This window comes from Berghia stephanieae, chromosome 2, assembly GCF_034508935.2.
Source record: "Berghia stephanieae isolate SIO BIC M18660-M18661 chromosome 2, UCSD_Bste_1.3, whole genome shotgun sequence".
Taxonomy (NCBI): Eukaryota; Metazoa; Mollusca; class Gastropoda; order Nudibranchia; family Aeolidiidae; genus Berghia; species Berghia stephanieae.
Window position 1 is genome coordinate 45,434,606 of NC_088361.1, and position 13,845 is coordinate 45,448,450.

General features: G+C 37.5%; 3 protein-coding genes across 4 annotated transcripts in view; 2 read left to right on the plus strand and 1 right to left on the minus strand.

Annotated features, from left to right (window-relative positions):
- The window catches only part of LOC144964978 (coiled-coil domain-containing protein 148-like), a 33,014-nt gene extending 25,394 nt beyond the window's left edge, over positions 1-7,620 (plus strand). The window contains exon 14 of the mRNA XM_078899796.1: positions 654-7,620. Within this exon, the coding sequence (XP_078755922.1) occupies positions 654-806 (153 nt within the window). The 3' untranslated portion in view covers positions 807-7,620. The remainder of the gene's footprint in view (positions 1-653) is intronic.
- On the minus strand, positions 6,775-11,998 carry LOC144964979 (cell division cycle protein 123 homolog). Of its 2 annotated transcripts, none has more exons than XM_078899798.1 (3): positions 11,772-11,852; positions 10,196-11,157; positions 6,775-8,914 (listed from the first exon to the last, which is right to left on the minus strand). In XM_078899798.1, the coding sequence occupies exons 2-3, from the start codon at positions 11,085-11,087 to the stop codon at positions 8,715-8,717; spliced, it is 1,092 nt and encodes a 363-aa protein (XP_078755924.1). In that variant the 5' UTR covers positions 11,088-11,157; positions 11,772-11,852; the 3' UTR covers positions 6,775-8,714. The 2 variants fall into 2 exon arrangements, with proteins under 2 accessions (XP_078755924.1, XP_078755923.1); XM_078899797.1 differs by lacking the exon at positions 11,772-11,852 and adding an exon at positions 11,860-11,998 and having other exon boundaries at positions 7,752-8,914.
- LOC144964977 (vacuolar protein sorting-associated protein 33B-like) overlaps positions 11,976-13,845 on the plus strand; it is a 28,485-nt gene continuing 26,615 nt past the window's right edge. The window contains exon 1 of the mRNA XM_078899795.1: positions 11,976-12,707. Coding sequence (XP_078755921.1) covers positions 12,648-12,707 — 60 coding nt within the window. The 5' untranslated portion in view covers positions 11,976-12,647. The remainder of the gene's footprint in view (positions 12,708-13,845) is intronic.

Genomic DNA, 13,845 nt, shown 5'->3' on the forward strand with positions numbered 1-13,845 from the left:
GTTGTTATTGTTTTCTCTGCTATTCCAACATACCATAAACCATAAATAGCCATAATTGCCCCCATTGGACAAGGCATTGCCTGATATCATTTAACCTCCACTGACCTCAGACAGGTAGCTAACATGGAAGGTTAATGGACCTTTGAGAGTGCCATCCACTGATAAACTTCTTTTGCTGTGGTTCCATATGAACAAGCGCTGGTTCCATGCAGTGTAGTAAACATGTGTTCTGATTGGTCGCTAACAAAGCGATCTCATTGAGAGGGAGGAAAAAGGGCATTTTTTATAAGTTAGAATTACGAGATGACGATGGTCAGTTACCAAGCATCAGTACCAACTGCCTATTATTGTTATAACGATGTCGCTAAACAGGGGTTTTACTAAAACTTATGTCGCTATCCACGGGTTGTCGCTATTCAGGGATGTCATTATCCAGAGGTTGCTCTGTAATCATTGCTATTATCATTATCATTATTTTATTTTTTTATTGCTGTTGTTGGCATTCAGTGGAAGTGGAATGTTTTTAAAGCCTAATTGTTTCATTAATTTCAGCATTGTGAAATATAGGAAAATATTGAATGAATGCACAAATATTTCGAAAGTCAGTACATACACCCTTTTTCATCTTTATTTATCTCAAAATATATTCTCAGATAACTTCGGATCCACGAGTGAAGTTAGAGAATCGCTTGAGAGAAGCTGGTCTTCATACTTCAGACTATGCGAGGACATTGCTCAAAAGTACGAAGCCTCCTACTATTCCAAGAAAAGACAACATTAACACTTTCCAGTTTAAGCAAGACTGAGTCAAAGTATTATTATCATACTTGCAGCATCTTTTTACTAACAGTACAGTATTGGTGCTAGACACAACCATAGTTTACTTCCATTAGCGAGGTTACATAACAATGGCTATTCAATGTCCTTTTTTTTGTTTTTAAAGGGTTTTATGGCGATTGCAACACTTTTAGGTCATTTCAGCGCCAATAAAATGGAAGAAGATGGGATGGTAAAAAAAAACAAAACCCCACTAGATATACAATTAAAGCACCCGAGAAAAAGTAAGACAAAGGGGACTGTATCAAAAAGGGAACAAAGGAAAATTTCAAGAGCAAACTATCAATGTGCTTTGTTTGAGATTACCTTAATGCAGACCTGTCTACTATTACAACAAATTTGTAGAATTACGAAATTTTGGCTCCAGTTCCAAAACTTAATAAGCGTTTCTAAGTCATTAAGACTTATTGTAAATGAAAGTTGATGCAAGACTAATTTTAAGGATTCTGGAGTGGTATTTATTTTTTGTGAGGTTAAAATGTTGATTTTTAAAGTTAAGAAAAGTGACTACAATTTTTGTCTCCTAAGAATTTTCAAGTAGACAGGTCTGCCTTAAAGTCCCGTCCAGTCACAAGCACATGATCCTGCCAAGAAGAATACACGCCAATTTTTGTTAGGGTTTAAGCTTATTTTCCAGCGAAAACCTTTCCTAATGTGGGGATTATTTATTGTTGTGTTTCAAAGTGTTCCAGTTTGTTGTTGTTTGGCTATTGAGTTGTTCTTGTGAATTGTTTCATGTTGGGTATCCCTGTAAGATTCACGGTTGTGTGATATTTCTTCCTGTGAGTTTGTGATGTCACTATGGGTATAAAAATGATCTTCCCATGTAATGTTTGAATGGGTATTAAATGATAATTTAATAATGCAAAGATGGATGGATGAAGATTAAAGTTTATTGATAAGCATGATACAGAGTTGGTTGCTGCTTGCCGGCAGGATAGAAAGATAACCAAAACAGGAAGTGTAAGTAGAAGACTGGAAGTATTGAAAGTGAAAGTAAATTATAAAACAGGGGATGTAATTCATTAAATTAATTACTTGGAAACATTACATCACTCCCCTTTTTAATAAAGAAAATGTAGTTGATTAATTGATATATTTACAACAACAAAATGTTTAAAGATAAAGCAGGGAAACTGAGTTGAATATAATATAGTAGCAATAATAAATTGATTCACAAATAAATTGCAAACATCTTGCAGTTATGTCTAGGTCAGGAAAAGCAAAGTAAATTAATTGTCCCAGACTTGATGATGTCGTATACTCTGATATTGTTCCAATTATAGCATAGATCTTTCCTCCTCAGGGTGAAATAATAGTAAGAATAAGATGAGTTTAATGTAGTGGTACACTGCTAACTTGAGTATTTGAATAACTGATAACACACATATTATATATGTATTAGTTTTTTTATTAGAAAACCTTCCAGACACGGGCACAAGGTTTTCACATTATGGTGTAGTGGGAACTGATGTCATGCCAAGATTTTAAGACTAAATCTTAAATATAGTTTTTAAATGCTTGTAGTTATCACTTTAATGAAAAAAAACCTTCCAGACACGGGCACAAGGTTTTTTATTTAATTATTCTTATCCACCATATATATATATATATATGATTAATATTGGTTTAAACTTTTAACACTATGTATTGAGGATTTAATTAAGACAATTAATTATTTAGTACAAAATCGTCAAATTTTTTGGGACGACGAATGTTGCGACGTGGTCTTATCGGGGGACCATTTGTTACACAATTTTCGGGTGATGAATGTGCAGGTGGGGAATGCGGTAGGGTATTGGTATTTTGGGTAGTGTTGTCTGGCGAGTCTGGATCGGGATGATCTGGTTCTATTTCAGCAGTTGTTGGTGGTCGAGGCGACTTTTTGAAGAAGCTACTGTTGCGAGTAACTTGCTGTTGACCTCTTGCAGCTGTGATCATGGATCCTTTCTTTTGGGTTATAACAAGAGGTTGTGATTCGTATGGGGGGTCGCGTTTTGTAAGGTTGTTGTGTTTTAGGAGAACGGGATCGCCAATTTTGAGCTCTGAAGGCTTTACATATGTTTTGTTGTCAGCGTAATGCTTCATTTTGGCTTTTTGGTGGACGTCTCGTTCACGCAATGAGTTATCTTTGAAGGATTTGGTGGTTTGTGGGAGCATTGTTCGAAGTTGTCGGCCGAAAAGTATGGTTCTAGGAGCAACGCCTGTTGTGCAGTGTGATATGATATGATATTAGAAATCGGTACAGTTGTTGTTTTAGCTGTGGAGTTGGGGTATTTCGGAGTGTCTTTTTGACCGTTTTCATGAATTGTTCAGTTTCGGCGTTGGCACGAGGCCACAATGGGGTAATTTTGCGGTGTTTGATGCCCATGTGGTGACAATAGTTGGAAAAGTCATGTCCGTTGAAGGGAGGACCGTTATCAGTTTTCAATGATTCCGGGATGCCGAATTCTGAGAATATTTTGTCCAGGCGGGGAATAACGCTGTGACCTGGAATGGAGTCGAGTATTTCCACGATGGGTAGCGGGAATATTCGTCTGTAACGACCAATATGTACTGGCCATTAGGCAGATGACCAAAATCTGCTGAGAGTTCTGTCCACGGGGCTGATGGAAGCGAGGACATTTGTAACGGTTCGCGTGTTGTTTTCGGTGTAGAAATTTGACACAGCATGCAGTTGTTTACAGTGTTCTCTACTCTGTTCTACATGTTTGGTATCCAGACCTTTTCCCTAAGTAAGGATATAGTTTTGACTATGCCTTGATGTCCATAATGTGCTAGTTTGATGGCTGTTTCATAAAGCGATTGTGGTAGGACGATTTGATGACCCTTTAGTATGACAGGGAGTTTGTCTGCAATGGCGAGTTCAGAGCGGCAGAGATAGAGCGTTTGAAAAAGCTTTTGGTTGACTTCTTGAGAATTGGTGTACCAATTATTGGATCGTATTGATTGGATAACGAGCATTAGGGTTTGGTCTTGTGATGTTTCGTGTGCCACTTCTTCTAGGGTCATGGATTTTGGTGTGGATGTGTGTGTGAGGTAGTTAATGTATTCTTCGGCTATGGTTTGTTCTCTACAGCTTTGAGAGTGTGTGACTGGGTGACGACTTAAAAAGTCGGCAGGATTGTCAAATCCTGGCCTGTTGCAAATGGTGAAGTGGTATGGTAGCATGCGTAGCATCCAGCGTTCAATCCTTGGCGATGGCCTGGCTTTAGGATTTGAAAAGATGGTGGTAAGAGGTTCGTGATCGGTGTGTATTTTGAAGGGTGATCCGAAGATGTAAATGTGAAAATATTCACACGCCCAAGTTATTGCGAGAGCCTCGCGTTCTGTTTGCGAGTATCTCTGTTCGGTTGGTGTAAGTGGGCGGCTTGCAAACTGTATAATGCGACCGTCTTGAACAAGTACTGCCGATATCCCTATGGGACTTCCGTCTGTATAAATATCGGTTTGCTTGTTTGGGTCGAAGTAGGCTAAGGTGATTGCTTTGCTCAGAGCTGCTTTTAGAGAGTTAAAATCGGTGGTATGGATGGTTGTCCACTCCCATGGGATGGTCTTTTTGGTGAGTAGGCGCAGATTGTGTGTGAGTGATGCGTAGTGTGGAATATGGTGTGCACCGCAAAAATTTATCATGCCGAGTAAGCTACGCACCTCAGAAGCATTTGTGGGTGTAGCTAGGTTAAGAATTGCTTTGACCTTCTCGTGGCTTGGAGTGACTCCGTCTTTGCTGAAGGTGTGTCCAAGAAATTCGATTGATGTTTGGTTGAACTTGCACTTTTCTTTGTGGATAGTGAGACATTTTTCTCGTAAGCGGTGGAACAATGCCCATAGGTTGGCGTCATGATCTTGTTGCGAATTGCCAAAGCAGAGGATGTCATCGCTGATGTTAATGACGCCTCGCAGACCGGTGAGTGCTTGTCTGATCTGTACTTGAACGATTTCGCTTGCGGAATTTACTCCAAAGAAAAGACGGCGGTATCTGTAGAGTCCTTTGTGCGTGGCAAATGTTGTGATGTATCTTGATGCCTCGTCTAATTCAATTTGGTTGTATCCTTGATTCAGGTCTACTTTGCTAAATATTTTCGCTCCGGATAGTTCAGTTTTTAGCTCGTCGAGTGTAGGTGTCGCGTGATGTTCACGTTTGATGGCTGTATTGGCAGAGCGCATGTCCACACATACACGCACTTTACCAGGTTGTTTGGGTTTTGGCACAACAAAGATAGGAGATACCCATGGGGTAGGGCCAGTAGCTTTCTCGATGACACCCCGTTCTTCATCTTCATCAACGTCTTGGCGGATATGAAATGGAATGCGTCGGTAATGCTGCGGTATAGGTTGAATGTTTTGGTCTATGTGTAGTTTGACTTGAGTGTTTTGCAAGCAGCCTAGTACGGTAAATAAGTCTGAAAACTCTTGTACGAGAGCACTCTGGTTTGGTGAGATATGATTGATGGTGTCAATCAATTGCAAATCACGGCATGTTTGCCAGCCTAAGATGGGGCGTTCATTTCGATCGACGACGTAAATAGGAGCCGTAGTTGATGTGGTACCATGTCGCAGTGTAGCATGGAAGACGCCCAACACAGGAATGTGTGAAGGAGAGCCGTATGCTGAAATTCGTTTGGATGATGTTTGTAGCATCTGTTTGGGATTTAACTTGTCAAAGTCAACCTTTGCTAAGAGATTGATCGTAGCACCTGAGTCAGCAAGAAACTGAAATTCATGGTCTCCTATCGAGACAGCGAAGTGAGGAAGGTTACTTCCCTTGTTTGTGGCAAACACGTATTCTGTATCATTGTAGTTGTATGTGTCGGTGGTGTTGAGACGATTGACTGGAGTGTCCGAGTCTGAGTCTGAATTTATGACGTGGACGCGACGCCTTAGGTTGTGACTTTGACCTTGTCTTCTGTCTGAGTCTGAATTTATGACGTGGACGCGACGCCTTAGGTTGTGACTTTGACCTTGTCTTCTGGAATTAAATTGCGATTGAGATGGCTGGTCTTGATGACGTGTTGTAGTAGATTTGCATACTGAGGCAAAATGATGCAGTTTGTTACATGCACGACATGTTTTGTTTCGAGCGGGACAGTGGTTTTGACCTCCAATGTGTGGCCATTCACCTCCACAATTGTTGCATTTGCCATGATGATGACGTTGATTGCGGGGTAGGGTAGATCGTTGTCTTTGATTATTGTGATTTTGACCGAAGTTCGTATTGATTGCGTTTACAGGAGAATCTGATGCCATGAGCTTTGCCTGGACTGTGGTTAGTTGCATGGTGCGGGCATAAGTCAGAAGGTCAGCCAAACTAATGTCTGGACTGGATAAACCTTTTTCACATACTTTTTGCGATTTACATCCTGATATTAGCTGCGATTTAATTTCGGCATCCGCGTCGTGGAACTGACAAGTGAGAGATAACTGTTTCAGTTCTGCGTAGAATTCCCCGATGTTATCAGATGACTGGTGTGTATGTCGAAAAACATATCGTTGGTATTCCCTATTGCTTTGTGGGCTAAAATGGTTGGTGATTGTATCACAAAGTTTTGAAAAGTGTGTCTCATTGCCTCTCGGAGTTAGTTGTTCTTCAGTGAAGGTATCAACGATGTCATTGAGTTCGTCACCGGCAAAGGTGAGTAGCAGCGCTTTTTGTCTTTCAACGGACTCTATTCCGTAGCCAACAAACAAGTTTTTCAAATAAGAGACCCACTTCTGCCATCTTACAGCTCAAACTGCTGATGCACAGTCGAATGTTGGGTAGGTAGGCAAGCCTAGAGAAGCCATTGTTTACAAACACGATTGTGATGAACTATAGGTTAAGCATTTGATAAAATACTCTATTTGAAGTAGTAAATACTTGCGTGGATGTACCCTCTCGTCGCCAATGTAATGTTTGAATGGGTATTAAATGATAATTTAATAATGCAAAGATGGATGGATGAAGATTAAAGTTTATTGATAAGCATGATACAGAGTTGGTTGCTGCTTGCCGGCAGGATACAAAGATAACCAAAACAGGAAGTGTAAGTAGAAGACTGGAAGTATTGAAAGTGAAAGTAAATTATAAAACAGGGGATGTAATTCATTAAATTAATTACTTGGAAACATTACATCCCATTGCAAGCTCTTCTTTCTACAATATTCATAACGGATTGTTGATTGATAATGAGTCAAGTGTTGACTTTGTTTTTATTACTGGATGAAATTCCCAGACTATTCACATGATGCCTGGATTAGAAATATGTTGCATGGCATTTTTTAACTACCCATATATGTACTCTACGTATATGGATATCACCCACTTAGGTGGAGACTTTTTCTCTACTTTTTCCTATGTTTTACCTATCATGAACTAAATTGAGAAATCCATTCTCGACACTGACAAAAAAGGTAAGGTTATTTTATTCCTTAAATAATTTTCTTAAAAATTGGATTCATCATACACGGCTATATTTAGACACTCGATTGCTATAATTCTAAGATTTTAATAATTTCAAAAGCGTTGAATACTTATGTCTAACCTTCTTTTTATATATATTTTAATTGAGAAATTGCAACCCATCTTTTGTGATAAAAAGTTGATTACAAATTTTATTTTATAATTTCATTATGCAAATGGCAAAATGTACATCAATATTTCCAGGCACTGTGGTTATTTTTGTTCTGACAAAGTATTTGTAAACTGCTGCATTCTGACTGCTGAATATAAAAAAAGAAAATGTTATTGATAATATATTATGTAAATATTCTTTTGACAATAAATTTTTTTTGTGCGCATTATTATTATCATTGTTGTTCATGTGTATTTTAATTATGAACTAATTATTTGACAAGAATTGCTTCAATTTAGAATAGACTTCTCATACATTTTATGAAATAGACACAATTTTTGAATTAAGTAACACAACAATAAATACGATTGAAGGAAATAGTTTATTCATTCAAAAAAAATGTTTTCTGTCTTTTCTCAGTCAAGGCAAGCTGACACCTTTTAAGAGACTGCCATAACAAATTAATTGCTGTACTTTGGAAAAATTCATATTTAAAAATGTGTCCAGATAACTAGCTCTTCGAATATCGATCGATTTAAATAAACCTCATCTTGGCAAAAACTCCCAAACCTGGGACTTTGAGAAGACCCCTATTCCCTGAATTGAAATAAAGAGAGTTGAAAAATAAAAAGCAACACCAAGCATCTGGCATATCTTCTGTGCATCAGGTGACAATATGTATGTATTTTATTTTATTGACGAATCATAATCTTCACATGCTACTCTGAATATTGGTAGTGGTAGCAAACATTACTAATGCTGTATCAGCACTTAAGTGGGCATAATACAGTTATCCATTATTTACAAACATGAAAGTTTGCATTCATACAAATGAAACTAATTACCATTTAATTTAGTTTTGCTTAACTCAAGTCAAATACCAAAATCTAGAGGTCCCTAAATGAGTCAATAAAATGTACAAAACAAAGTAAACAACGTTCGTTACTAAAGTGTAAGTTTTCAACAACACCGTATTCATCAACCTGCCACTTCTGGAAGCAAAGCTTGTAGCGAACAGCTTCCCATACCGGAGATATTTTATGTTAGGTCTCAAACCCATCCAAATTGATAATCAGATCCTCCTCCTATTATATATACTTCTAAAAGTAAACATTATATTAAAGATACTTGGTAAAATAAATTTTCATATTACAAATGCGACAATAAATCCAGCAAAACAACCAATCTAGGACGAAAACGAAACAAAATTGAAATACAATAAGAGCAGTCCAACCCATGGACAACCTGAAACGTGTAGAAATATTTTAACAGCACACACACACACACACACACACACACACACACACACACACACACACACACACACTAAACTGTACAATTGCTAATCAGATCTTTCATGCCTCTTGGCAACATGGATTTTGCTCCAGGCCTTGGTTTCTCTGTCACTCGGAATATAAGAGATTCCTCTTCCATTCCTTGAAGAATGGCTGCCTCGTGTTCCCAGGAAAACAATGCTGCATCCGTTGTCGTCAAATATGGATTGATTTCTATCACCCAGATTTTGTCTGTGGATAAATAATAAACATTTAAAATGGAATGCTATACTATACACTAAAAGGCACTTATATCATATAGCTTTCCATTTTAATAATAATAATAATAATAATAATAATAATAATAATAATAATAATAATAATAATAATAATAATACTCTTATAGAGTGCACGGTATCCTCAACCATGAGGCCCTTGGCGCTTTACATAAACACAAAACAATATCAAAGAAAATACATGACATCAAGAAAGAAATATTTTCAAGGATTTCCTGAACACAGACCATGATTTGGACTCCTAGATGGTCTGTGGAATGGTGTTCCATACAGACGGACCAAAATGAGAAAAGAACTTTGTTTCTGCCTTTCTACGAATTCGTGGGATAAGTTGTGTAATATTTATTTAGGGATTCTATAAGGTAAGGAAGGGCAGTGTTTTCTAAACAGCGATAAACTAGGACACATGCTTTATTTGACCCTTTTCTCAACAGGCAGCCAGTGTAATCTTCGAAGGAGAGGCAGAGTCAAACTTCAGCCTTTCGAAAGACCAATCTGGTAGCATTATTTTGGACCATCTGTAGCCACCTCAGCTTATTCTCCCAGACACCAAACAACAGAGAATTACAGTAATCCAGCTTTGAAAATAAAAGAGTTTATTGGTAACATCCTCAGAAAGGAAATGTCGATCCAATTATTTTCAACTGACACATCAATGATTGGATCATTGTCTTAATTTGGTGGTCCATCGACAGTTCTGAATATAAGAATGCTCCAAGATTTTTGACCTTGTCAACAATATCTATTGACACCCCTTCTACTTTCAATTTCATCTCATTCCAAACTCTTGTGTTCCCTACATACATCACCTCTGTTTTGTCGTCATTCAGCCTTAGCCTATTCCTACCCATCCAATCTCTTACACCCAGTACCCATTTCTCACATGTACTTATGACATTTTGTAAGTTTTTGGTACATTCAGATCCAAACAATGGGCGTCATAGGTAGGACAGGCCATATCAAAGCCCATGATAACCTTTGAAAGTGGATATATGTAGAGAACAAAGAGTATAAGTCCAAGAAATGACCCCTGTGCGACACCACATTCCAAAGGAATTTGATCGGACTTCATACTAATTACAACTACAATTTGTCGTCTATCTAATAAATAAGATTTAAACCAATTTTTTAAAATTGGTTTTTAAAAAAAATTATTTAATAAAATAAAATTGTTGCTTTTATTTTACGATGGAGGGAAATAATTAGAAGAAACAAATAGTCTTAATCTCATCCTTACCGTTTTCACAAACAGCAAAGTCAATGATGTAATTGTGAAGGAAGCCTTCCATCTTTGGTCTGATTTCAGTATTGAAGAATTCATTCAGTAAATTTGAATAGTAATCTTGACTTTTTGCTAGTCTTTCAGAAAATATGAGGTAATTATACTGGGATAAAGCGGTCAATTTTTGACTATACACAAAACCTCTGAACTCCATGTCTATATCAATATGCACAAAGCGCCGAACTACCCAATTTTCTCTAAACCTGTCAGGTACTGCCAGTGCTAATAAGAGATCTTGATAAGTTCTTTCACTCCTAATGCACATGTCCAGAATTTCATCTGCTTTTGAAACTCTCAAAGATTCGAAAGCAGCTTTTAGAATACAGCAAATTTGTGTGTTTTCAGATTTCCTGTCTTTTTCATTTTCTTTTAACAAAAACTTTTTGTACAACTTTTCAAATCTTGTCTGAGCCATTGGTGCATCTTTTGGACTTCTACTTGACAATTTTACAAAGACGAAATCATTTTCATGTTTGATAAATGTATCAACGAGTGTTTGAAGTCTTTGGCTCATCGCAGAAATGGCTGTTTTTTCACAAACTGAGATATTTTCTTGCCATTCAATTTTGGAAATTGACTCAGGGTCTAAATTTTTATATAAAGATTCATAAATACGGACAAATAATTGAGCTTCCTCCATTGACATTGACATGTAAGCACTTGGAAAAGTATGGTCTTTTAACAAATCTAGCCATTCTTCCGTATTGACGTTTAAAACTGATTGTTGATAGTTTCTCACTTCTGATGGATCTAAGAAACCAGCAGTTTTTGGGCTTGAAAAGTCACGCACAGGACCTTCTGGCTTTTTCAATTTCACAGATTTTAATTGAGCAGAAAGGTCGTCCATTTCTGTTGTAATATGCTCTGATTATATTGAGACTCCTTGTAAGACGGGGTTCAGGCCACCTGGGTACAATCTGGTAGATTAATTTAAAAAACCCAATGGTTATAGGAACAAAATAAGTTGAACTTAGGTGCTTCATGCTTGAATAAGATGGTGATTTAAAATCTTAAAAAAGTAAACTCAAATTTGATATAATAGAAGAATGAAAAACAACATAGGGATTTAAACACTGTGAGGCTAGCGGTTAACGGAGTACCTGCTGCACAACCAAGATTGGAAAGCAAAAGATAAAAAAAAAACAAAAAAACAGTGATCCTCCTTGAAATAAAAGGCCCCTAAAGTCGGGATTTTTTCTAATTTCTGTGGAGTTAAACAAATAGTAAAATTGCTTGCTATCATTTTGAAAGGACGTAAGTCGACCGAAACGTTTTTTCCAACAGCTCTTCCAGACAGCTACCCAATCAATGCTAAGCTGATTGCCAGAGGGGTTAAAAAAAACGGGACCGAGTCCGCTTGCTTGAGAATAAAGTGTTCTTCTTCTTCATTATGTAGTATCTTCTTATGGAGGATCAATCTGCATTTGATATCCACATGAATAGAAGAATAAACAAAAAAAAAAAAAAAAGGTACATATGTCCCCCTAAACAATCTTTGTCGTTATTAATATGAAGGGAAGGCGCTCTTTACGTCTACTCCCAGAAATTGATGCTTATATGTAAATAAAAAGTTATTCCACTTGACTTCATTGAGAGAAATAAAATGCATTCGTCATTACCTTGCATTAGGGCTAGATCTATATGTGTCACGAGAGTTTGTCGTGGGAAGAAGTGGCAGTGATTAAGATTCTAATTTTAGTAAAAGAAGTATCTAATTACATCCGACTGTTCGTTATTTTTTTTTTTTTATAGTTTGAGAGGGACTCCTTTGAAATAAATATTCATTCTAAAATCCATGTTTTGAAACGAATCTCTAGATCTGAACTTAAACTTGAAATAAAATCAACATCTTTGTGCGACCGGCTTGGTTTTTGGGTTTTTTTTTTGGTTTTTGTTTACAAACTTTTACACGCCCACTATTTACTTCCGGTTTTAAAAGTCCCTGGAAGGTGTGTTTATTATTCGTCAGTGATATACGACACACGAATGTGGTCATCTAAAAAGTGACTGCTTTGGTTTTAAAAAGGCTTTCTCTAACATGGCTATTGTAATCTAAAACCAAAAAGCAAGCTATTTTGTTCCTCTAAGTCAAAGTGTCCTCTTGTAACTGCGACTCGTTATTGCTTGGTTGCGTTTGTTGTCCGTTCTGCCACGACGAGGCAGAGACATTTGACATTTGAACGCATCATACTGACGACCTTATTTTTCCCCGTGATATAGAAGGATACATTTCCAATTTCTAATTTAATAAATCTATTCTCTCACAATACATGAATAGAAGTGTATCATCGTCAAGGACAAAAAAAATCCCCCTCCCCATCCATCACAGTCCACCGCCACTAGTGCCAAAGCAGTCTCCTCAACATTTTTCGTTCAAGTAAAGTAAGTGACAGGAACGAAAAGATAAATGGATCTCAAAGAACTAACCAAACTATTGAAATCTCAACTAGCCCACACGCTTATGTCAGTAAGTGAAATGTGATTGTTATTTCGAATCATGTGATGAAAATTTTAATTTATATTTTTATAACCTTTATTGCAGGATCGTCATTGCCAAGTTTGTACGTTTTAAAAGCTGCCTTGCTTGGCCACCTTTCACCACACCAACCATGTCTCCAATTGACCTTTCCTTACATAAATAATGGGTTGAGCTTGTAAAATCTCTCGTATATATATATATGGCATTCGAATGCAACAGTACTGGTTTTGAATCTAGTAGAGTCACAGTAGTTTATCTGCTTATGTGACGTCAATAGTGATTAAATTGTTAAGTCTCTTAGATCTGATGGAAAGTACTTTGCAATAAATTACCCCCCCCCCCACATCGAGGGTAGCAAACAGTTTTTACTGCAAAAGGAAAGTCTTCCCGCACTCATTCAATTTTCTTATTCAAAGATGATCTGCAGTTGTTTTAGACTGGCGTTCATTCAGTGCACCTCGGATAAGGCACCCTCAGATTCTACGAAATTTCAAATTCAATGAAAACTTTATAAGTCCCACTGGTAGACCATTTTCACTTTATAATACACTAAAAATCAGAATGTAGGGGTGGGGGAGAGGTATTTTGTACGTGGTATTGCAAGCATGGCATGACTCATTGCCAGCAGAAGTGACATTCACAGTGACATCGTTGCAATGATTTTGTATCTGTTTGGCTGTTTACACATGGTAGATTGGGGATATACCAGACGTTGCTGGTGTGTGGTGTACACATAATATCGTTTGGAATGAAGACACGAGTGGCCATGTGAAAAATGGGACATGGGAATGAGAAAACTACATTTCTGAGACAATCGTCGTGAGATGGTGGTGGAAAAGGGGGGTAGAGAGGGGTAAAGGTTGAGAGATGACCCATCTTTCCAGACCATTAACCCAGTCAATGAGGGATTAATAAGAGTCCATCCTGCAAATGAGTGTCGTGGTGCATGCAGGGTCCTGTGACAAGGGGGTAATCAATTTATTTCTGCCAACTTTTAAATACTTACAATGTTTTATCCTTGGTATACAGTACTTGCTGGAGTCTATCGGCTTTCGGGAGAAACTAAAAAGTGTACTAGAATCCAAGCATGCTGAAATCCAATGTTTAATGGAGGTATCGGTCACCC